Source organism: Marmota marmota, unplaced genomic scaffold (genome assembly GCF_001458135.2).
Source record: "Marmota marmota marmota unplaced genomic scaffold, marMar, whole genome shotgun sequence".
Taxonomy (NCBI): domain Eukaryota; kingdom Metazoa; phylum Chordata; class Mammalia; order Rodentia; family Sciuridae; genus Marmota; species Marmota marmota.
The window spans coordinates 189,428-215,810 of NW_026000144.1; the positions used below are offsets into that span (position 1 = coordinate 189,428).

The following is a 26,383-nucleotide window of genomic DNA, read 5'->3' on the forward strand; positions in this document are numbered from 1 at the left end:
TATTTCTGCCTTCAGAACATGAGACTGACATAGATAGACAAGGTTGATAACCCTTTAGCCTGACTAACCAAAAGAGAGAAAAGACCCAAATCAACAAAATCTGACATGAAAAATGATACCACCCAATCCTTCTGAAATCTGGAGGATTATTAGAAATTATTTTAAAAAGTTATACTTTAATAAACTGGAAAATCCAGAAGATATTGACAAATGTCTAAGCATATACGACTTATCCAAATTGAACCATGAGGTTATAGAAAACATAAACAGACCAATATAAAGCAATAAGATTGAAGCAGCAATTAAAAGCCTTTCAACAAAGAAAAGTCCAGGACTAGCTGCATTTTCAGCTGAGTTGTATCAGACTTTTAAAAATGAACTAATGCCAATACTTCTCAAATTATTCCATGAAACTTCAGACCAATATGTCTGATGAACATACATACAAAAATCCCTGATAAAATATTAGCAAACTACATTCAATAACATAGAAAGATGATAATATACCACGATCAAGTGGGTTTCATCCCAGGGATGCTAGGTTGGTTCAACATACATAAATCAATAAATTTAATTTATCATTAAAATAGAGTTAAGGACAAGAATCAACAAGGGATTCTCCAACAGGGGATTAATATCCAGAATATAGAAAGAACTCAAAAAATTTAACACACACACACAAAAATAAAAACCCAAATGACCCAATTAATAAATGGGCAAAAGAACAAAGCAAAAACCTCTCAAAAGAATACGTATAAATGGCCAACATGAAAGGGATGGAAATAGGAAGAACTGGGGTCTGAAGTGGAAGAAATTATATTCCATGCACATGTGATTATGTCAAAATAACCCCAATATATGTATAACTGTAATGAACTAATAAAAAATAAACTAAAATAAAATACCTTCTGCCTTTGACTCTGTACTTTGTTTTCTCTATATAATAAAGGTATGATGACCACATAAGGGATCTCATTTTCCTCTGTCATACTCATTTACAATGACTATCCTCTCACACATTACCACACACTGATTGATCCTATACACTTCTTTTGTTCTACCAATAAAAATAAAATTCCTCTCATATCTAAAGACAATTATTCCTTATAGCCAAAAAATATATGTATAACTATAATGAACTAATAAAAAATAAGCTAAAATAAAATACCTTCTGCCTTTGACTCTGCACTTTGTTCTCTCTATATAATAAAGGTATGATGGCCACATAAGGGATCTCATTCTCCTCTGTCATACTCATTTATAATGACTATCCTCTCACACATCACCACACACTGCCTGATCCTATACACTTCTTTTGTTCTACCATAAAAATAAAATTCCTCTCATATCTAAAGACAATTATTCCCTATAGCCAGAAAAATAATAATAATATTTCTGGCCTGTCTTATTCTGTTTACTGAACTTTAGGGTGTCTAGTTGTAGCCCAAAACATTAAAATTCACACTTAAATTCCAAATTTTCTGTGGTTTTATCCCCAATACACCTAATTTTAAGAGTCATTATGAATATCCCCCAACACAAAATTCTAGATTACGCACATGCACTTCTAGCTGGAGCATTTTGCATCAATGCATACTCTCCTCTTTTTAGATAGACAGGCCTAGGGAATGGCAGATTATTCTCCTCTGAACATATTTCTGGTTTCCGATAATGGAGATTGGTAAAGGCTTTCAGACCCATGTCCTTTTAAAGAAACAAACAGGAAAAAAAAGAAAGAAAGAAAAGAAACAAACAGAAAGTTCATTCCTTTCATGTAAGACATACAAAAGGCTTATAGTATTGTAGTAATAAATAGATCTTAAATAAGCATATTTTCTGTGCTAGCAAGAATATGGGGTCATAGGTGTCACCACTCTATTTGACTTAGGGAAAACTCCTAATTTATAGGAAAAATTATAATAATTATTATTTTTATGTGTTACCATTTTGCTAAGTGTTATACATCATTATTCAATATTACTCGTGAAATCAGCACTAGCTAATTAACAGAAAAAGCACCCCCCACACACATACACACAATGGACACTGAGTAAATTGAAGAGTTGGGACTTGAGCTAACGTCTGTCTGATTCAATAGCCCTGTTCTTATACAACTGTGATTCTATTATACACATCCTTTCATGAAAGCCTCAGCACAGCTATTTTGTAGCCTAGGTATATATGGAATCCAGACTATATTTTAGCCTCTTGATTTGACTTTTTCTGCATAATATTTTTTTGGGTGATATATTGGGTGACTATCTCATTACTTCTAACCTGAAGCTTTATAATTTCAGCAAAATATTTTCAACAGAAAAGAGAAAACTCAACAAATAATGTCTCATTTTATATAAGACAAGTTTGGAATACTGTATTAGCAAATTACTGAAACTAAATCTCAAATTAGGTGAGAAACAATTAAACAGACATTATGAATACTAAAATTAAAATTGAGATAAAATATTTTGTAAAATCTTCAATGGTCTTACCCTGACAATATCATAGATGTCTCCATCTCCATAGTTGTTTATAGGTATATAATACAAACCATTGTAGAACATATTCTTCTGAGGAATGCAAGGGTTCACCTTGCCATCATCTAGGTTGAGACCATGGTAGAAATAACCATATGGTTCTACGTTTGGAAGCAGGTTGTACACCTGTGTGGAAAACCATATGTTTCTCAGTGGTTTAAATCACACCTATTATAACAACAAAATTGAAAAATTTTGTGTCATAATCATTTACTCTTTTCCTCTTCTTTAAGAACAAGGGACTAATATTTAATCCGATTTTTTTAGTTGACTTATTATTTCAAAATAAGAAACCAACTTTATTTTAGGCAGTCAACGTCATATTCACAAAAATTTTCCACCCTAGTGTAGAATTTTGGAGAGTATAAAAGAGTTTGTTGAGATCTAGCTATTGATTAATCCAAAGCTTAGTACATAAAGAATTCATTATTCTTATTAATAATGCTAAGTCTATTTCCAGGTCCAGAGGATAATATTAACTGCTTGATTCTAAATCTTCTCATGTAGCTTCATAAGAAAATACCAAATTTTAAAAAGAGCAAGTAATAATATCCTTGACTTATATCATTAACATGACTTAGACACAGAGAAAAATTCTATGATCTTCCAATTGTTTGTGGAAGATGAGAGCTCCTAATGACACTAAACATTTGAGGGTGCATAGAACTGAAGAGGGAAAGTTTGAGAGAATCATGAATAAAAGAAAATGACATGGAAATTAGAAGAAACACATTGAATCAACTCAAAATAAAGCCCAACATTTGTACTGGAAAATAATTTGATCAAGAGAGGTGGGGTACTGACTATTGCAGACAGGGCAGGTAAGGAGAAAAGGATGTAATGGGATAACATTAAGGATACTACAGAAACAAAAGAAGAATTTTTCATTAAAAATTATTTTTGGCAGGACATAGTGACACACCCTGTAATCCCAGGGGCTCGGGAAACTGAGGCAGAAGGATCCCAAGTTCAAGGTCAGCCTCAGAAACTTCATGAAGCCCTAAGCAACTCAGTGAGAACCTGTCTCTAAATAAAATATAAAAATGGGCTAGGGATATGGCTCAGTGGGTAAGCATCTATGGGTTCAATCCTGGGTACAAAAAAAAAAGTATTTTTGTAAAATAACATAAAAAGTATTTTTACCTATGAACACTACCTATAAAATACTAAGAATTAGAAAAAAATAACTCCATATAAAATTGCTATAAGGGAAATAAAAACTGCAAATAAAAACATCTCAGCTGATGAAACATCTCTACTCAAGTAATTAAGTAAATAAATAAATAGAGAAAAGCCATCTCCAAACATGTCAGTATAAATGAAATGTTCACATGCTGGCATTTGGGTATTTTAAAACACTGTGAATTAGAAATTTAATACAGAATAAAAATGGGTGAAACAAAAAAAACATAAAATAATAATTTAATGAACTCCAAAATAGATGAAATAAACAAACACATCAAATGCAAGTATGAAAGTACAAAAGACCTCAAGAGAAAATGATCATAATAAAACTCTAAAGACAGTTTTGGAGAAAAATAAAAGAATGAAACAGGTCATAGGCAACATGGTTGCATTGCAAAGCAGACAAAGTAGTTGTACTACATGGATGGAGTCTTTCAAGAAAGGGAAAAATAAAAAATTTAATGTTAAATTATAATTCAAGATGAATTTTTAGAAATAAAAAATGTAGTCTATATATTCCATGGTTCTACTGGTAAAGCTTCAACCAAATAATAAATATTGAGATATATTTTACTTAAACTATTAGATTTTAAGTATTGAGACGGATAAACCTTCGAGGCCTTCAGAGAAAAAGGTCAAATAACCTAGAACAAAAAAATAAATTAGGCTGAAGTCAGAATTCTTAAATACAGTATTAAAAGCAAGGCAATATTGGAGCTGTAATTCCAAGTAATTTAACATATGAGCCAAGAATTTAATGTACAAATAACTGTCTTCATGTGTGAAGAAGTCTTTAGAAAAACAATTTGGAATATGAAGTCTTTTAGGGAATTCTAAGCCTATATGACCTTCTGAGGAAACCAGTAGAGAATGAGCTTTATGTAACCAAAAAGTGATGAGGAAATTGGTAAAACATTGCAGATAAGAGGAAAAAGTCAGAATGTAAGCATTATATGTTCAAACAAGAAAAAGAAGCAACTATAAAATGAAACAAAAGGCAAAGAAAGGCAGAAACTAAAATAAGATTATTAACTGTTGAGTAGATAATAGGTATAAGTCAAGAATACTACTTAAAAATAACTAGCTATGGTGGCTCATCCTGTAATCCCAGTGGCTTGGGAGGCTGAGACAGAAGGATCATGAGTTCAAAGCCATCCTCAGCAATGGCAAGTTGCTAAGTAACTCAGTGAGACCCTGTCTCTAAATAAAATACAGAATAGGGCTGGGGATGTGGCTCAGTGGTTGAGTGCCCCTGAGTTCAAACCCTGGTACCAAAAAAAAAAAAAAAAACTAACTAAATTTCAGGGTTAAACAAGAAGTGTGAGACACTGGGTTTGAGCTCCATAACTGCAAAAGGAAAGAAAAAAAGTTTAAGCAAGAAAAAAGTGAGATTACGGTATTAAAAAAATATAACCACTAAAACAAAATTTTGATCTAACATAAATACCAAAAAGAAAAAAAGATATCTTTAATAAAGTACAAAAAAACAATAATGATTTAACAGTAATTATAACTAAAATAATGATAGAATTCAAGTCTAAATATATAAATCATTATCAATACAAGTGAAAAAACTTAATTCTCTTTCAAAAACAACTTTTTTTTTAGAAAAAAAAAGCAAAACTCAAAGATATATTTATATAAAAATAATTAAGCACAAAATTTTAGTGTTTCAAAGAACAAAGTTAAATTTAAAGGGCAGGTAAATGAAAATAATGAAGTAGAGATTGCAGTCCTCCTGATATCAGGGAAAAAAAAAGAATTAAGGCCAAAATGTTTCAAGTAAAACAGAGAATTGTGATTTATATTGTGAAAAGCTGCAATTCATAATAAAGTTTCAACAATTATGAATACCTGTGTCTCATGTAATAAAGCAGAAACTACAGAGAGAGAAAAATATGAAAACAATACTTACAGGGTATTCTTATATACTACTTTCAGTATAAGACAGGCTAAGTGGATTTAAGAAAATAGGCAAGAATAAAAAAATCTACATAATCAGATTTAAGGGTACTAAATAAGATAATAGAAACTATATCTTCTCAACAAATGGAAGCATTGTCAAAAACGTATTTGGGCACAAAAATATATCAGTAGACTTTATAAAATAGAAATATTACTGATTATGAGACACTATAAATTGAAACTAAAATAAAATTCCAAAATAAAAAGGCATTTTTACAGGTCAATTAAAAAATGTTCTAGTAAGTAAATTTTTGATGAAAGGACAAATGCAAACAGAAATTGAAGAATTTCTTTAAAATAAAAATGGAGCCATCATCACATATCAGAATACATGGGATATTTTTGAAAGTAGAGATCAGGGTTGGGTATAGCTCAATGCTGGAATACTTGCCTAACATGCTCAAGGCCGTGGGGTTGATCCTCAGGGGCATGCATCACATACACACACACACACACATTACAGAAAAACACCTAAACATTCAAACCAATAAAAAAATGAGAAAACTGTGTAAATTTTATGTTAAAGAAAAAACTGGCTAAAAACAACAACAACAAAATGAAGTACTGCTAAGGGAATGATAAATTGTGATCGAGTACCAAAAAACCCATACTGCATCTTACTGATAGATTAAAATCCTATTTTGGGGAGAAGAGCAAAATAGGGAAACTACTAATTAATCTAATAAGGAAAGAAGTACAAATATACAAAATAACAATTATATAATACAGGAAAACATAAAAATAAAAGGAATGTAGTGATGCAACATAGTAAAATTATTGAGAGTCCATTTTTCAACAAAAAATTTAAAATATATAAAATATCTTAATTTCTTAAAAAATAACAATATGCCAAAACTGACATTAGTATAGAAGAAAAGCTTAAAAAAATTATTTTCGTCAAAAGAAAAAGAAAATTGGTAAGAGTCTATGATACACAAATGCACCAAACACTAGTCATTTATACTAAGGTTAAGAACAAGGCAAGAATGCTATTGTTGCCTTGCAATTTGGTACTGTACTCATGTTAAGGGAAAAAATAATCATATAAAATGAAAAATGAAAGGTAAAACTATTTTCTGATAATATAGTTGCATATCTAAAAGCCCCTAGAAAACCAATGGAAAACTAACTCAACCAAAAGCAATCTGGCAATTTTGCAAAATATAAAATTACTATGCAAAAATAACTCCCAAGAACAGAAATAAAAACATTTAGAATATATAATGGAAGGAAAAAAATCTATTTACAGTAAACAGAAAAAAAGTTAAAATGCTGGTAAGCTAAATGCTGGTAAGCTTAGTAAGAAACTATATAAGAGAATTATTTAAAACTAAAATTCACAAAGAACACAAAAGTATGCTTAGACAAATAAACAGAGATTTATTGGTCTTAATCAGAACATCATCCCATAAAGATGAAATTATTAAGTTAATTTATAAAGTCTATGTAATTACAACAAAAATATCAATAGGCTGGAATTTGAGAACTTGGAAATAAGTTGGTACATAAAATCAACAAGAATATCTATGGGAACCATAAAATTGAAGTGACTGGGGCACCCAGGAAAGCCAAAGAATTTGATTCACAACAAAAATTAGTACTTACCACAGATTCTCTATAATTAAAACAGTGTGGGGCTGAGACATGATAAGACAGACCAGTGAAATGGAATATAAAATTCAGAAATAAACATAACTACAAATAGAAACATATGACAAAGGTCATATTTTAAACTAACAGAGCAAAGATGGTGTTGTGTCAACTAGATAGCTATAAAATGAAACAAGATAAATTAGATTACTAATATTCTATACTAGAAATCAGGGATCCCTGGAAAAATACTGATTTTTAAGATTAATGCAAAGAATGTACAACATAATTCTGGAACCTCTTAAAGTAGAAAGTTGGTGAGTGCTAGAACCAGCATATGGACATACCAAAGAGGACATGGAGACCAACTTGATGATTTTCCTACTGAACAAACCTGGAACAATTTGAACATAAAAATAATTAAGAATAGCAATAAATTATGTACCATTGAGTAAAAAAAAAAAAGTGTGTCCTCAAGTAAAGAGGAAGAAGTAAAACTGGAAAAACCACCATCAACTATTATAACAATATTGGTTCAGGCAAGAATTATCAATGAATGCTAAATTTAAGTGTAAATGTTGATGAGGATACCACAAAAAATGATGTGTTTTTCAGGATATTACACCCACGGTACACAAGATCCATCTTCCCATCTTTGATGATATTAATTTTGACTACCATGATGAAGATGATTTCCTGGATCTCCATTGTCTTATTAAACCCATTGAACTAATAAACATCATCTATAGAATTATGTTTTACTATGAGTGTTGAGTAAGTCAAAGAAAATAAGTGAATAATTCACAAAGTAACAAAGGAAGAAATAGTCAATAGTTTCAACATGTTCCATGTCACATAAGCTCCATATGAAGGGTAAGACTTAGAGTCCAGATAGAAATAAGAAAACTGAGGAAATCAGGGATCTTACACTTTCAGCTGATAGCTGTTGTTCCGATTTCAGCAGGAGGACACTTTTATCCACAGCCCGGAGGGCACAGAATGAGTCAGGAGCTGCTTGAAGACTGAGACTGGCATTAGAGCCAGGAAGCCCCTGCTCCTTATGGAACTTTATGCTAACCTGAAGAGAAAGAAAAGGAATAGAGATGATTTCTATGAGGAAAATCTGAATAAATTCAATAGTTTCTAAAGAAATCCTTATAGATTCTGTACATACATTCCTCCAGCCCATGTTCACCCTCAACTCTCCTTAAAGGGACATCTCCTTTACCACCCTTCTCTCATCTCGGGATTGGCACTACTGTCAAGGATAATTGTTTCCCTTTGGCAATTCTCTGATTCCCTAATAACTTTATTGATACCCCTACTTATTGTGAGATTGCCACGTAAAGATCAGAGTGGTCCATTAAGGAGGTAGTAAGAAGCAAACTGCTTACTCTTCTTACTCTGGACAGGTCACACATAGAAGAAAAATCACCTTGTTTTTAAAACATTTCTCAATCTGGAACTTGACACTGTCAGCCACGATTTCTCCACTGGGGTGAAGGGTGTAGACAAAGAGGACAGCCACAGGAGCCAGATCAGCACTGATGCTGATGGGGAATGAGAAGTTCCCATTCCAGGCTGTGTAAACAGGAGATTAACAGATAATGCCAAAAATTTCTTGCATCACTGGGTATGCTTAGATAAAAGAGAATGACTTATATCATCCATAAGATATAAAGCACAAATTAGGCTTTGTTTTAAAGACAAGCAAATCAAATAATGCCAACTACATATGAAAAATAAGACTGGGTAATGTAGGTAATTAGAATACTCTGGTTTTGGAAATCCCTTTTCTGTAATGTACTCGATGACCTGGGAATAGTAGAAAGAGGTCAAACTGTCATTTATCCAATTATTTAGCAGCTTTTTAAAGCCATCCTATTTGTACTCTGTCCTCAAATTGAAATAAGTGCTCTTATTTCAATTCAACTTCTAGACTCTCTAATAATATTTCCTCAAAGAGAAAAACGGTAAAGTACATATTTATAAATGGTTGCATTATATACACCTTTGTTTTTGATTTCCTTTTGTCCACTGAGAAAGATAGCTCCTTTCACCATCATCTGTGCAGGACAAAGAAAACACACTATGAAATCTATTGCCTAATATCATATCATATTGTCATTATATAATGAATTATCTCATGATAATTCTGTTACATAAGATACGGAAGCTTCCACAAATTAAAAGTGAACTTGGCACATTTGAAGAAGAACAGAAAGTAACCACAATAGATTGGGAGCCTATCATGGACTAGAAACTCTGTGAACAATGTGAAATGCACTGTAGGAGGAGGAGAATTTTATCCAGACTTTCTGGCTCTGAATATGTCTTTATCTAATCTCCATCAACTATATGATTTAAGACACATCATTCTATTTGTTTGCCTCTGTTCCATTAGCTGTAAAAATGAGACTTCCGTAAGGCTGATGAAGCCAGCCAATACATACAAGGGCAGTACCTGACATGGAATCCCCACCCTAGGAGGGAAAACTTATCATTTCTAATTACATATATACATCTGAGGAAACCAAGGCTTAAGGAGTTTAAAGAACCTGTCCAAGATGGACTAACGTGTCTGATTAAGAGGAGATGGTGGAAGCTGTGTGTGGTAGTGACTCAGGAGGCTGAGGCAGGGGGATCACAACTTCAAGGCCAGCTTCAGAAAAATTGCAAGGCCACAAGCACCTTAGTGAGACCCTGTCTTAAAAAAAGTAAAAATGCTGGGGATGGAGCTCAGTGGTAGAGTGACTCTGGGTTCAGTCCCTAGTACCCACCCACACCCGCAAAAATACAAGCAAAAGAAGAAGACAATGACAACAACAAAAACAACAAGAAGCAACAAGAGGGTGGACTGCCTTAATTTCCAAGTCTGTCTGTCACTCTGCAATCTGCCTTGAAGACACAAAATGGATAGACACAGGCCAGCTACTTCCTTTTACTGCTTATCAAAGTGAATCTTCCATTGTATTTTTTTGCATCTGCCTAATATTCAACTCTTACAAAGCATTCTAAACACCTGATATGAATTAATAATTGAATGCCGAAAAAAGCAGATTCTGAATAATAAGTTTTTAAATCTTAGGGAAACAAATAATCTGAGAGCATTTTATCTGTTTGTTTCTAATGGATCCTGTAGCATTTGCCAGCAAAGTGAGAGGGTGGAACTCATTCAGATTGGCATGGCACAACTAATGCACACTGTCTGAACTGTCCTGTGCTCAGAAGACTCATAATTAGGCAGGATTCCAAGAATACACTAACTGAGACTTACTAAATAGTAGAAGTTGACATGTGAATCATCCTTATATGCATCAGGATTTAAGGAGTAATGAATGGTAATAATCTTCTGTTGGTTACATCTAAGCTGTTTCGGTTCAGGAGCAATCTTCAGGAAGCTGCTGGTTCGTGAATAAAAGCGTGAGACTCTGAAGTAGGCATCCGAATATTCAGGTGTCAACCAGCTGTTAGGATAGCAGCTCTTAGGTTGAACGTATGAAGCCTGACATGAGAAAAGAAAGAGAAGGATCTTAGAGAGGCAAAGACTTCCAAAGACAGTAACAGAAGACATGTCTTCCAAGCAAGGAGGAAACTTAGCTTGGGGCTGACATTTCATTGTGGAGTTATTGGAAGCGAAATAATAATAGCTTTCTCTTTTATACCATAATTGTATAAACATTTTACTAGACTAACAATAAATTGTTTCTTACTTTTGATTGAAAGAGAATGAAATGTAATCTCTGTTTCCTGAAGCTACATTTGAAGACTGACAAATTGTTTAACTGCAAAATTCCATTTAAGCAGCAGAAAAGAGAAATCAGAGTATTTCCCTTATTTATGTATGAAATGATCTGAGGGAAAAAAAAAAGCCAAATTTTCTTCATGAGCTATTTCTAACTCCTCAGAAGAAAATACTGGTTGTTATAGAACTTATAATGATTGTATTGTAGTATCATTATCTTTTCATCATCTTGAGCAAATCTCACACATTATTTAACCAACAAGCAAATAACAAAACATATGTTGTCTTTTAAGAGACAGTAGAATGAATCTGACGTGATTTTCACATGTACATATATGAAAACATCACAGTAAATCCCACTGTTATGCACATCCATAAGAGTGAGATTCTAACTAGAATAAGATATATTCTATGCTTGAATAATTATATCAAAATGGATTCTGCTGTCATGTAACTAAAAATAAACAATAATTTAAAAAAAAAATACCCTCAGAGAGAGGATCTGTAAAAGAGAAAGAAAGAGGGAGAGGGAGAGTGAGAGAGAGGCAGAGGCAGAGAGAGACAGAGAGAGAGAGAGAGAGAGAGAGAGAGAGATTCCTAATGTTCAAAATTACTAACATTTGAATATGACATGGGATACCTACCAGTCTTCATCTGTTCTTTGATGTCTTACCTTCAGATTGAACTCTGGATCAAATATGTCTGAAGTATCGATGGAAAACTGAGCTTCACCATCCTCATCTGTAGTGTAATTTCCTATAAATTTATCATTGAGCTCCAATTGCAATAACTTGCTCACCAAAGGTACATTATTAGGACCATAAAATTTAAGCTGTACAAAAAAATGTTAATACTCTTTGAATATAAAATGTCATATTCCTACAGAGAAATAATTTTCTGTCCTTAACTTTGATCACACAATAGAAATTTTCTTAAATTCTAATGAACAGAAAGATGTTTCATTAAGTATTTATGTGTTTATATATAAAATATGGAAACAGCTAAGATTGTATTTATTACTGTTAGCCTAGGACTTTTTCAGTATATCAGACATGGTAATACTGAAAATGTATTATGAAAGTAGAAAAAAAAGTATCCAGAAATTTTCAAAGGATAATCAGTGATCTAATAAAATGAAATAGGACCTGCATTTTTTAAAGTTAAACCTACAGTTCCAAAATAAGAAATTCCTCTTCTATAGAAAGGGTCCGTATTCTCAAAGTTCACTCTGCCAAGCAATGGAGTGATAAAAATGGAGGTCTTTTCACTGATCTGTACACCTGTAAGAAATGAGGAAACACAGTGTCCAGAAAGAATTAACTATTCCACCAAATATTTCAGAGCTGGGGATATAGCTCCATGATGGAGCATTTGCCTAACATGGGCAAGGCCCTGGCTTCAATCTCAAAACCCCAAAAGAAAAAAAAAAAAAGCTTAAGGTACATGGTACATGTGAGAACTCTCTAAACACAGGTTTACATTTTTGTTCTATATTGAAAAGGAGATGTAAATTGTTTGAAATACACACAATCTGTATCTTCAAAAGGAATGATGATGTTAGTATGGAAATAATTAAATCAGGAGCAGGAGAAAATGCTCTCAAATTCTTCCTTCCTATCAATTCACTCAGTTCTGGCTTGTAACTTTATGATGGAGAATATCTTAAACATCTCCACAATAGGATTTTCACTTTCTGAAAACTTTCTCGACACTACAAAATAAATGTAATATTTAGACTTTATTCAGATTTGAAAAGCAAAGTAAAAAGAAATGGCTTGAGATATCAAAAAACCAAGTAAATAGGCAGAATGAAACATATTTAGCTAAGTTGCTAATAGTAAGTGTGACAAACTCACCTATTGTGAGAGCTATCACAATATTGATCAAGTATATGTACATAAATCACTAAATAGCATACGTCCAACCCCTTTTTAAGTAACAAGAAATTATGAGCAATTCAACTGGTTCCCTTGCCCAAATTAAAATCTCACTTTCCTGGTTTTTTATTCTTTTTACAAATATTTACTGAGCACTCACTATATATGTATGAGTTTGTACATACATAGTACAAAATTATTTTCTCACTAATAGTTTTTTTTTTCACTTGCAAATGTTCCCAATTCTAATAAATCAGGGGTTGATAAACTTCCATAAAGAGCCTAACAGTTATTCTAGGGTGTGGGCCACTCTGGGTTGAGTATTTGACAGAAGTTCTCTACTTTGCTTATAGCTGTTAAGCAAGGTAAACAAAATGTGACTGTGTTTAAAAAAAAAAAAACTGGATTGGTCCTGGGGACATAGATTTTAAACACTGAGAATTAAATCAGATGTTAGACTTTGGTAAATTTTTTTATCAATTGATATATATATATATATATATATATATATATATATATATATATATATATATNTATATATATATATATATATATATATATATATAAATAAATTAAAAAGGAATAGCCAATTTATTAGCTCAAGTCTACTACTTCTGATTAATAGAGTCACAAAAACAGATGAAAATATAAAAAAGTTACATAATTATTCTATCTTTAAATATAATTAGGAGAATTTTATTCAAAAACAAACCTCAAGTTGACCTAAAAGCAAAAAGTACATTTTACCAGTTTGAGCAATAATTGATGTGTATTTTGTGCATACTGCTAACTCAAAAAGCTTCTTCCCAGTAAGCTGATATCCCAGTTGTACATAAAATTCAATTCTTACCTGTCCCAAATTCTGTAACAACTACATTGATATTCAATGTCATAAAAAGTCCAGAACGATAAAATTGGAAGATTTTTGTATGTACAATTTGAGAAACACAACCATTTTTCAACTGAAAAATAAAGAGAAATATAGTGGAAAAGTTAGGGATTTAAGAGTATTTTAAAAACTATGAAATTTTAGCAAAAGTATATAACCACCAACCCTGACTTTTGAAATAATTAAAGAAAAAAAACTAAAGAGGAGAAGGGAGGGGAGGGGAAAGATTATATCAGCATATCAAAAAAAGGTAAAGTAGATAATCTTTATTTTACAGATTCAAAATAAATTCTATTGAAAGCAGTGTCAATGGGAAGAGATTAAAGGATGGAAATGAAGTTGAATAATATTTTTAAAGTAATATTTAATTACTTTTAATTAAAATCATCTTGAAAGGCATTAAAACAGGTGGAAAATAATCACTCTTTAAAGGTATACTATCAAAATAAACACTTCTTCAGATCAATTGTTCATTTAAAATAAGGAAAAATCTGTAGATAACCTTTGACCAGTAACATCAATAATTTAAAAGATTTTGTTTTATTTGAAAAAAATATTTACTAATTTAAATTTTAAACAGAAGTACCTGTCAATTCATTTGGTCCTCAAAACTGTCATACGAGCCAGGCACTATTATTAAACCAATTATAAGGATGAATAAACTGAAACACAAGTACATTATATAACCTACTCAAGGCCACAGAGTTAAAAGGTGTTGGAGCTAAACAAGTGTGTAGTTTGTAGAGTGTGTACTCCTCTAGACTAGGAACTATTTTATCAATGACATCAAAAACATTACTTCTACTTTGTCTAAATAATACAAATTAAAATGAAATAATTAAAAGTGGCCAAAAGAATCTTAATGTCTTTAAAATTAGGAGAAAAACATTTTCAGTAATCCTTCAAAGAGAAAAATAATATAAACTAGTAAGAATCTAGATATTGGGGTAAAGGAAAAATGCTTTGCATCAAATAATGTTAAGCTGTGTGGCGAAAGAAAAATATAAAGCACTGAATATGTGTATTACTAAATGAAGCTTTGTATTCATGGGCTCCACACCCATGGATTTAACCAATAATGGAAAAAATATTTGGAAAAAAGTGTACCTGCACTGAACGCAAGCAGACTTTTTTACTTGTCATTATTCCTTAATAATACAGTATAACAACTATTGAAATCACATGTACATTTGTACATATCATAAGTACTCTAGAGAGGTTTAAAGTATACTGGAGGATGTGCTAGGCTATATGCAAATCTACACCCTTTTATAGAAGCGCCCCGGCTATCTATAGATTTTCGTATATGGGGGTTGTGGATCCAACTTCCATTGATAGGGAGGGATGACTGTATATTTAAAGTTTCAACTAAAAATATTAGGAAAAAGAATTAATAAGATGAAGGCTAATGATGATGACCCCAAAATAACATAAGACTATACTAAAAACCTATACAATAGACAAACACAAGAGTCATTTAGAATGAAGAGGGAAAGCAAACATGTAAAATGAGTGCTATGAACTCAATATCCGTATGGGAGAAAACAAACTTCTTATATTAAACATATAAAAAATTAATTTTATGTTTACTAAAGAAATTGAAATACTCTTAAAGCATACTTAGGTAGTTACATGTACAACAGAAGGACAAATCAGACATTTTCTCCCTAATCCTGAAACCCATAAATGGTAAGAACCTTGGGATGTCAAAAATAGCATAATTTCAAAGTCAATGCTTTGACTTAATTAAATATACTGGAAAAATTTGCTTAGAGGATAGAGAATAATGTTTATAATGAAAGAAAGTTTTAGTTTTATATTAATAGGGAAAAACATAGCCAATTAATAGTTCTCAAAAGACCAAATCCAAATTAATAACAAAAATATGAAAAGATGCCCAAATTAGCTAGGAATTAGATAATACATGTTAAAACAAAATAAATTTGTCTGCCAAAATGATAAAAAATTGAAGTCTTAAATATATTGCTAGAAATAACTTTGGAAATATACTCCCATGTTTTGCTGACAAGAATTTGAATGCCTAAAATTTATGGATAGCAATATGCTAATATTTCTTGAAATAATCTTTATGTTTATATCAATCTATAGTTTCCTAGATTCAGGAAACTCACTCCAAGGAATGTTTCAAATAAATAAAACTTCTCACATAGAGATTGTTGCATCAGATTTTTTTAATGCTATGTTTTTCATATAGGGAAAGAAAAAACATTAGCTGAATGAACACCTTTCACTAGGTAAAATGGTTGACTGCATTACATCACAACCTCAGTGAAACGATGTGCAACTGATGTGGAAGAAATTCATTTAACACTTCTTAGCCTGCATTTCCTATACAAAGTTAGGGGTTCTTTTTGCCTGTATATGCAATTATTGATATTTACCTAGAGGGTGATCATCAAATTTGAGGAGTAACTTCAGGACAACCAGATATATACTATGGGATATATGCAAATTTCACTACGGGAATTCCAAAGTCAATTCTCACTAAAAGAAATGGGTGGAGTCATTATCTTAAAGTTATGATGTTATAGATGAAGAAAGCAACTATGGGCTTGACGTATGAATCTCAGGGTGTGGGGACATATTAAGGCCCCAAATTCAATCCCCAGCATCATACACATACCACTGCAAATCTAAAGCAATAGATGTATATGATCTGAATTGCAGATGTTTGAACATAAGCTGTATTAAAAGGACAAGTCTAGGCTGCATAGTGAAAAATAATGCAGATTAGTTTATTTAAAGATTGGGGAGGCCACTTAGTATATAAAATGAAGAACGCAAAAAAATCTTTTTCAAATTTTAAAAATTCTAAAAACTGATAAATAAATAACAATATACATTGCCTAGAGAGTAAGAAACTTTTAGACATTGTATTTTCTCCTTATTTTTTACCCTTTGTAATTGAGTCCTCCATTTTATACAAAATGAAAATAGTGTTAAGTCCTTTTTATAAATGAAATCAAAGAAATAAAATAGCCAAAAATTAGATTTTTTTAGTATTATAGTTAGTACCTGTGCAGTAAATTGCTCACATATTTCATTGTTTTCATTCTCACAACTTGTAGAAGAAAAAAATTTTCTGCATACTCGGATTTGGGCTTTTCCTTGCACAGACTGGCCATAAGTGTACCTAGTGGGAAAAGGTGCACTTGTGATTACAGATGAATGACATGAGAGCAGTATTTTCTGGACTCTTTCAACAATTATACATGAAATCTCTGAACTATGAAGACTTGAATCTAACCCAATTCAATTACAAATCCTCACCTATTGGCACTGTCTTCCTAGCAGAATTGGTCAATTGATTTATTAGGAGGATGTGGCTGCTTTTTAAAAAACCAAATTCAGTAACATAGTATCTGAAGTAATCTAAAATCTCAACAAATAAAATTTAATGATTAATTTTTTAAAATAATTTTTAATCTGATAGAAGTATCAGAAAAAAATTAGTTGTGACTCTTTCTTTAGCAGAAAATATGTATTTAAGTAAGTAAATCTGGGATGATTCAGGTTCTTGAAGTATGTCCAGATCAGCATTTTAAGTAACAATGCTCATTTTGCCACTCCAAAAATCAAAAAATTTCTGGAACTGACATAAATTGGATATATTTTGAATAAAATTATAATACCTTCTGGAGTGATCAGAATTATGATCATAATTTAAAGTAATGTAAGAAACAACCAATTTCATGTTAGTGTTTGGTTTAGAAAGTATTTTTGTACATAGCACATTGCATAAACATTTGGGTCTTCTGATTTGTGGGTTGCACTTTCTTAGCATAATACAAGCACAACACAAATTACCTCATTTTCTCCTAAAACTATAATGCAAATTTTTGAAAAATTTCAACCAGTGGGCTTGGGTTGTGGCACAGTGGTAGAGCACTTGCCTAGCATGTGTGAGGCACTAGGTTCCATTCTCAGACCACATATAAATACATAAAGATCCATTGACAACAACAACAAAATTTCAACCAAACACAAAGCTAGTCAATATCAGTGTTTGTTTTTTTTCTTTTTTTTAATTTTTTTAAATTTTTATTGTTGGTTGTTCAAAACATTACATAGTTCTTGATATATCATATTTCACACTTTGATTCAAGTGGGTTATGAACTCCCATTTTTACCCCGTATACAGATTGCAGAATCACATCAGTTACACATCCATTGATTTACATATTGCCATACTAGTGTCTGTTGTATTCTGCTGCCTTTCCTATCCTCTACTATCCCCCCCTCCCCTCCCCTCCCCTCCCCTCTTGTCTCTCTACCCCCTCTACTGTAATTCATTTCTCCCCCTTGTATTTTTTAACTTAAGGATTCTTTCCACTTGAATTTAGAAAAATAGAGAGCAAATACATAGGAGATAATCAATCTTAATATTAGGAAATTTATAGATTACAATATTTTGCTTTTATGACTGTTGGACTTTGATCTGTACCAGATCTTTATTTATATGATTTAATTTTTCCAGTGAACTTGATTAGTAAACTGAGATTTGCTAACTTCCCCATGTTGTGATTGAAAGAATGAAAACTCAAACTCAGATCTGTTTCACTCCATGGTCTGTTCTCCTGTCATTCCGCTAACCTATTTCTCTTTTTTTATAAAAATACTTTATGCTTTTGACATCTTGATTCAACTTAAATTACTATAATCATTTGTTAGTTCTAATTATCAACCACATGTAAAATAGAAGTTGAACTAAGATTGGGCCAAAAATGTTAGGTCTCATTAATGCATGTAAGATGTAAGAATTATAAGACAAATATCTTATTATTTCTTCTATCTTTTATTTATAAAATAAAATTTTTACCATACAACTATTTACAGACTAAGGTTTGTCCCTGGAACATGTAGTTTACTTCTTCATGCAGCACAGAGCAGGAAAGCCCTTTGTGATTTGAAAAGCTTTTGATGGTGCTAATGGAATTTATTAAAAATCTCTTTATCTGTAGGTAAATTTTCTTCACTCTTAAAAGCCTAATTCATTTCTGAAATTGTTTGCTAAAATAATCTAATTTTGCTGTTGTTTTCCTTAGCCATTCCAACTAAATCTCTGGGCACAACTGGTACAGTACTATTCAACCCCCAAAAGGTAACTCCTTGATTGTGTTAATTGAGATCTGGACAGTGACTTCACGTCCTTCCATCAAAGCCTGCTCAGTAACATCTTTGCAGCAAGCACAGCTCCTATGTAGTTGCCTGGTCATGTGGCAGGAGATTATTATTGCTGATTACTGATATGCTATTTAATGTCAAATGTATCTGGCATATAATGTTAAGTTTCAAGAAGTCAGAATAATGATCATAATTTAAAGTAATGTAAGAAACAATCAATTTCATGTTAGTGTTTGGCTTAGAAAGTTTTGCATAAACATTTTGGGTCTCCTGATTTGTGGGGTTGTACTTTCTTAGCATAATACAAGGTATTTGAATACATTAGAAATGCGAAAGGCATTAAAATTTCTGGCTTCGTGTAGGGTTTTCTAGCAAAACCAGTTTATGATCTTTGATTTCTTCATTCTTATGTTGATTATCCCATGATTTTTAACAGATAATATGTAATCTCACATATATTAATTCTGGCACAGATTCACATTGAAACTCTGAAAAATTTTATGATCATTTCCCTAGAATTCAAAGATATTAAATACTACTTTAAAAAAGACTAAAAGTTTCCAAGATTCTGAAGAACTTCAAAAATTATCCTCACATGTTTACTATACAGTTCTTTACATAATGTATCTTTAATATACTGCCAAAATACTAAAAAAATAGTAATTTATGTCAGCCATAAATTATTTCACAGATATGGCAAATATTGATATTTTAAGTGTTTACATAAAGTATAATGGAATTATTAATCGAGAAGTATCTTTAAAGCTATAAAGCCCAGGTGTAAATCCTGGTTCTGTCAGCAAAGGGCTCCCTTAGTGTTGGAAAAGTTATTTCTTACATTACTTTAAATTACGATCATTATTCTGACTTCTTGAAACTTTACACTATATGCCAGAGAGATTTGACACTAAGTAGCATATCAGTAATCAGAAATAATTTCCCAAGGAGAAAATAGAAATTTGGATTGTTTGTATTAAGAGGACTCAAGTGAATTCAAATTAAAGTATAAAATTCCTTAGTTCCACTATGACAATTTCAATAGCTCATTTTCTGTTATTATTTTTATGTATTTTAAAGATACAATTAATAATATTTTATTGTATCTATGTTAGATTTTCTTTCCCCTCTTTTCATATTCATTTTATTTTTTATGGGAATATTCAGTGATTGTGAAGACTAAGTGAGGTAGGTACTTTTGTACCAGCTGTTGGAATTGTACCTTGGCACAATACTTTGGTGAGCAATAAGGCAATCAAAAGATTACAAGATTTTTATCTATTTTGTCTTGGTATTTCCCCTTTTGTAAATCTTTTCTAAGTAAACAACTGTTAATTCAAAGTTATTATACAGTAATATAGAATGGTACATGCTACAAAATTATTAATTACTAAAAAAATAAAATGGAACAGCCCACATGTTAGATAATAAAATAATAATGGTTCAGTGAATTTGCTAAAGATAACTATGTAAAGATATGTTGATAGAGAAAGGAATTAGAATAGTTTAAAAGGATGACATAATAAGGAAAAAATATTTTCTTAAGTATTGTAGAAAAGAAGGTAAGATTGCTGTCAAAGAAAATATTCCTAAAAGATTACAGGAAAACTAATCACAATGTTAATGACAATGAGTACAATTAATTATAGCTAATTTCTTACATTTTCCTTTATATTTTTCAAATATTCAAAAATACTCTAAGAATTTTAATGTGAGCATATGAACAAATTTAATAGCTAAACTATTTTGTTATCTCTGAGCTTTCTGTTACCTGTGGGGACAAATCATAATAAATACTTACTTAGCACATGTGTCCACTTGAAATTCATCATCTGAAATAGTTATTGTTTGTGGAGCACTGACCTTAACTTCAAACTTGGGCAACACTGAAAACAAAGAGATATATATTTTCAGCTCCCATATGGCTGGAAGAAAAACTAATGGAAATCATGTAGATAACCATAGTGATGATGCATAAAAAAATTATGATGGCATAATTTTTTCCTATTTTTACATTTGTGCTGACCATGTTTCAATTGCCCCCACTTGTATGTGAAACTAGTCCACCACAGTAAGTGATAGTGTCTCATTAAGAATTCAGTATCCCCCCTCCCTTCTTTTTTCCTTTTTCCTGTCCTCATAACTTTACAGGGTCTGGGATATGGCTCAGTTGGTTGAGTGCTTGCCAAGCATACACAAGTCCCTGGGTTCATTTGTTGTTGTTGTTGAAATATATTAAATACATTCTAGAAAACTATCTGGATTCTAAAAAATAGATGTTTCCTAGGGGAAACAGATAAGTAGGGATCAGAATAATGAGTGAGGAGCAAGAAAGGATTGATAAGAGAACAGAAGATGATTGCAGAAAACCAAATCAAGCTTCACCTACATTCGCCTAAGTCTAATGTAAAATTTTACTCATTTATTTGAACTCATTTATATGAGAAAATAAAACCTAGAAATTGGTTACCGTATCTATTAACAGTAAATTCATGTATCAGTGTATTTCCTGATTTTCCTTTTACAACAACTGTATAATCTCCAATCATTGGTTCTGAAATCAATTGGAATGACAGTTGGGTAATATTTCTGAAAGAGGTCACATTTTGCCATTGAAAAATCTTATTGTTTTGAGGATCCTAGGAAACAATAAATAAAGACAATCAGAAATTGCATATTTTTCTTTCCTTCTTTATTTTAGAAGTAAAGAAAGTACTATCATTATATGGAACTAATTGTCTTAAATCATTAAAACAACATCACTTCAGTAATGTATTCTGAATGTATTAAAATTCAAGCTATTTACTAATAGGCATAAGATAGCAAATAAATTGAAGGCCACAATACTTTAGACAAACTGGTACAAGGAAACTGTTAATTATTTTCTAAAAGCAAACAATCCACTTTATAATAATGTCACTTTCTCATATATTTCTATATTTTAGGTATTTGTGTTTTCCATTTTCTTATAATAAGATATGAATTAATTAAGACTGAAAAGGGCTTGGCAACCAAAATCAGACCCTTTCAAATATATATCTGCTTTAGAGTCTAATCTTTTATATTCCATAAAAACCAAGATATTGCATTTGCCCAACATGCTAATATAAAAAGGAACAGACTTTAATTTAGATCTCAATCTGATGCCTTACAGAGTAATGCACATAAAGACTGTCTTCTCTTTATTTCAGTCATCTTGATTTCTAATTATAGAAACAAGAACAAGACATACATTATTTATATGAGTAATTAAAATAATGGATACAAAAAGCAGTTCTCTTACCTGAAGTGTGATTAAAGGATACTGAAAGAGAGAAAACACAGATTAATAGCACATTTCTTTTGGCCAAATACTATACTATACATATGATATCTTGTAGAATTAGCCCTTGATTCTCAGAGAACAAAATTTCTATAGATAAAAGTGCCAAACACATCCCAAATATGAAATAGAACCTAAATTTCTCTGGGAAGTAGAAAGAAGTTTCATGCAACTTGTGTGTTTGTGTGGTTTTGTGTGTGTGTGTGTGTGTGCATGTGTGCACGCATGCACGCGCTTCTTTATTTGATAAAAAGACCTAAAAAATTGTAACTCAACTCCCTATAAATGAAAGTTTATATTTAAATATGAGGTTAGCACTGAAGTTATACCTATCTTGTACTCTACTTTGGAACCTTATTTGCATGCATTTAGAAAGCTTCCTGAAGATGTGTTAGATAGCTATGGATTTGTTTAATATGTTCAAATGTTATTGCACCATTAGAAATGACTGAACTCACCAAATCCTCAATAGGTTTGAAGTGGGTATCCAATGTCACAATGCGAAATTTAACTAAAAGAAAACAAAGGAAAAATCTTTTTCAAATACATAAAGAAATTAAATTGTCCTGCTATCACAGAATACCATATTCCCCTTTTTTCCCAGCTCCAATTTGACCCTTTGAGACTGAGTTTCACTGGGAAAGAAATATCTCTTATTGCATTTGTCATTCTTCTCTTAATGGTGTTTTGCTATGACCAAAGCTGACACACTGGCTGCTGCTACCAGCAGAGACTTTTACCCCAAGAGCCAGAGGAACACTTAAAGACCAAGTGGCAGAAATAGTCATAGAAGGAACAATATGTCAAATGTATGATGAAAGAGAGAACACAGTACTCCTAAAAAACTAAATTGATGCTAGCTAACAGTTGAAAAGAAAAATTTTGATTCTTTTTGCATACAGAATATAGAAGCTATCATCATAACACTTAATAAATTCAGAAGAGATGATATAATGCAGCAAAAAATCTCAGTATAAAAATTCTGTATTTAGTTCATGTACTTCTTTTCAATAAACCATAGCAACATATAATATTCATCAGGACCAAATGTAAAGATACTTTTAATCAACTTTAAATTTAAAAATGAGAAAACTAAATTCCAAAGATGAAAACTTATTTGACAAAACCCAATATATATTTTTTAACCAAGCCAAAACCAATCCCTTTGGAACACTAGTTTTGCATCCTTCTGCCACCTTCTTCTTATTATAGTAATAAAAAAAATACAGGGTTCTGCCTAGGTTATCATCCATCTAGTTACACTTATGATAATCAGTAATAATAGTGAAAATAATAAATATCACTTATGAGATCTTTACTATGTGTTAGGCACTCTTTAATATTGGCACTTTTACTATTCATTATCACAATATTCTTGAGATAAATTTTCATTTTCTCTACATAGGATATAATTGAACCTTAAGAAGAGGGTTAATCAGACACTAGTATAGCAGTATGTATAAACGTGGCTGTATAATCAATGTGATCCTGCAATCTGTACACGTGGGAATAATAAGAATTCATATCCCATTTGAAACAAATGTATGATATATGATATGTCAAGATCACTGTAATGTTTTGAGCAACTAATAAATTTCTGATGTTTTTTAAAAAAAAGAAGATGGTTAATTAACTTGCCCAATTGGCAAACTATGGAGCAATGATTCAAATAAATCAATTATACTCCCCATTCCATGCTTGAACCTTTATACCTTTATGTTACTAGAGTTTATACACAGGGAAGGGGAAGATGGGTAAATTTTACAAATCAAAATATTCAGTGACTTGTGTTAAAGGGTACTATCCCATACTTTACCTAGATCATCAATAAGATTTTTTAAAATTTATGATCCAATGATATTGAGGATAACATGACTAAATCTTACATGTTTGGATTGCTTTTAATTTGAAGAATGTATTTCTAAAGTCAATGATACAAAGGAAAGGGGATTTTTGACTTACCATTCTCTCCAGGTTTATAGATGGGCTTATCTGTCTGCACAAAAGTTACTTTCTCCTCTGAACTGATTGCTACAGATCTCCTCTCAAAGATTGTAAGAGTATCTCCCTTAGCCAAGAGTGTCACAAAAGCAAACTGTTCAGAAGACTTCTGAGAGACCTGTTGATATAGGAAAGCAGAGAATTTGAAAATCATAAATAATGTCTTAATTTGACTTGTTAGGCAGAGAGATCCTTGTGAACTCAAGGATGGTGGAATGTGATGGACCTCATTATACAAAGTACATGTATGAAGAGTTGAATTGGGTGTCAACATTCTTTATATACAAATAGAGATACAAAATTTGTGGTATATATGTGTATTAAGAATTGTAATGCAAAAAAAAAGAAAGAATAGTGTTACCTTAGATTAGGTAGAGGGAAGTGAAAGGAGGGGAAGGCAGAGGATGTGGGGATTAGAAAGATAGTAGAGTGAAACAGACATTATTACTTTATGTATGTATGTGACTGTATGACCAATATGATTCTACAATATGTATACTCAGAAAAATGAGAAAATATATTCCATCTATGTATGATATACTAAAGTATATAAGTACATTCTACTGTCATGTATAACTAATTAAAACAAATTTAAAAATTTAAAAAAGAATTAATGATTGCTTGTTACAATTGCTTAATTTAGCATGAGGACACTTTCTAATAAACTGTGTTTGTATCTTCTTGACTTCCATTTACTTTTTTTGTTGCTGTTGCCCTGAATTCAAACCTTTCTTTTTTTCCCTAAATTTTCTTTCCTCACAATGTGAAACATTTTTACTATCTAAAGTGAGGTAGTTATCTCATTATCAATTCTTATGATAGAAGATTAGCAACATTTCATTAGTCTTGCTGCATGTATAAATTTTCCTTTTATTCCTTGCCTCTCTGGAATTCCTAATTGTGCCCCCTAATTTTTACAACTCATCCAAAATCTAGTTTTGTTATTTAAAAATAATCTTTTAATAATAATTTAATGTCCTCATCTGCAGCTCTGAAATAGTAAATTCAGTTCCTCACCTTGAAATCTGCACAAGCATAGAAGGTGTCTTCTCCCACAGACAGGTCAAAAATTGTGGTATTAGATCCATCATATTCTAAGAAAACACTCAAGGATGCAGATTCATTGAGGTTTAAAAGATGGAGGCAAGCTATTTCTGCAGAATAACTCTGTATCACAGAGGGGACCCACAGGATATATTGCCTATGCAAAGAAAATAACCAACATTCTATAAACAAGAATATGAAAAATACATAACATCCACCAGAAGCTATTTTAGCTTATTGAAATATTCCTAAAATACACATTTATGATAGGTAGCATTACAACAAATTTTGGTAGAGAAAGAGATGTCTTAAGATTAAGATGTTATGCTTGCTAAGCACTTATAGGAAAAATCAGCACTCAGTTGTAGAAGTTGAAATGATAAAAGACAATTAAATTTTATTTGGACTTATTTTAACAAGGTCATATTTTTAGTAGTTTAGTATAAATAGTGAGTATTCCCTTACAGTTCTGAAGCCACAGCAATAGTCCAATGAAGCAAAAAGGTGCTCAGCAAAATGGTAGGCACCATTTTAATCCCAATGCCTGAACAGCAACAACTTTAAAATAAACTTTCTCATTAGAAATCAGCTACTTCAACTCTCTCTTCATTCTGTTCTGCCTTTTTATATCATTGCTTTTATAGTCATGCACAATGAAAGATCAATTTCTTTTTGGAGCAAATGTCAGGAGACCCACCTGTCACATTTAAATCACATCTCCTATTTCTTCTCCAGGGAGTATCACTTTATATAAAGTTCATGCTTAAGTTCACTGAATAATGCTCTGGTTTTAGAATCAGCAGCACAAGTTGGACAGGAAGAAAGAGGAAAAACAAAGAAACTAGTTGTGTGACACTTTGGACACATTTCCAAACTTCACTCACAGGACTAACCGCAGTTATCAAAACACTGCTACACCAGGGTAGCACTTGGAAGAAATTGCTTCTCCAAAGAATTATCATACCAATTCCCAAAACGTAAATTTTTCAGACTTATGAGAGAAGGGGCATTTATGATATTGCCAAAACATGATGCAAACAGATCTCCTTATAGGCTGATTTTATATATAACTGAAATTGTTAAGTGATT

At 31.6% G+C, this 26,383-nt stretch overlaps 1 protein-coding gene across 1 annotated transcript in view; it reads right to left on the minus strand.

The window, feature by feature from the left end:
* The window catches only part of LOC107160635 (ovostatin homolog 2-like), a 54,874-nt gene extending 29,050 nt beyond the window's left edge, over nt 1–25,824 (minus strand). Inside the window, exons 1-17 of the mRNA XM_015507295.1 lie at nt 25,760–25,824; nt 25,268–25,451; nt 24,212–24,368; nt 22,708–22,760; nt 22,211–22,231; nt 21,398–21,566; nt 20,729–20,813; nt 16,822–16,939; nt 13,747–13,858; nt 12,190–12,299; nt 11,693–11,851; nt 10,552–10,779; nt 9,286–9,340; nt 8,710–8,855; nt 8,203–8,352; nt 2,490–2,660; nt 1,560–1,704 (exon numbers count right to left, since the gene is read on the minus strand). Of these exons, the coding sequence (XP_015362781.1) occupies nt 1,560–1,704; nt 2,490–2,660; nt 8,203–8,352; nt 8,710–8,855; nt 9,286–9,340; nt 10,552–10,779; nt 11,693–11,851; nt 12,190–12,299; nt 13,747–13,858; nt 16,822–16,939; nt 20,729–20,813; nt 21,398–21,566; nt 22,211–22,231; nt 22,708–22,760; nt 24,212–24,368; nt 25,268–25,451; nt 25,760–25,824 (2,128 nt within the window). The remainder of the gene's footprint in view (nt 1–1,559; nt 1,705–2,489; nt 2,661–8,202; nt 8,353–8,709; nt 8,856–9,285; nt 9,341–10,551; nt 10,780–11,692; nt 11,852–12,189; nt 12,300–13,746; nt 13,859–16,821; nt 16,940–20,728; nt 20,814–21,397; nt 21,567–22,210; nt 22,232–22,707; nt 22,761–24,211; nt 24,369–25,267; nt 25,452–25,759) is intronic.
* Between the last annotated feature and the right edge of the window lie 559 nt (nt 25,825–26,383).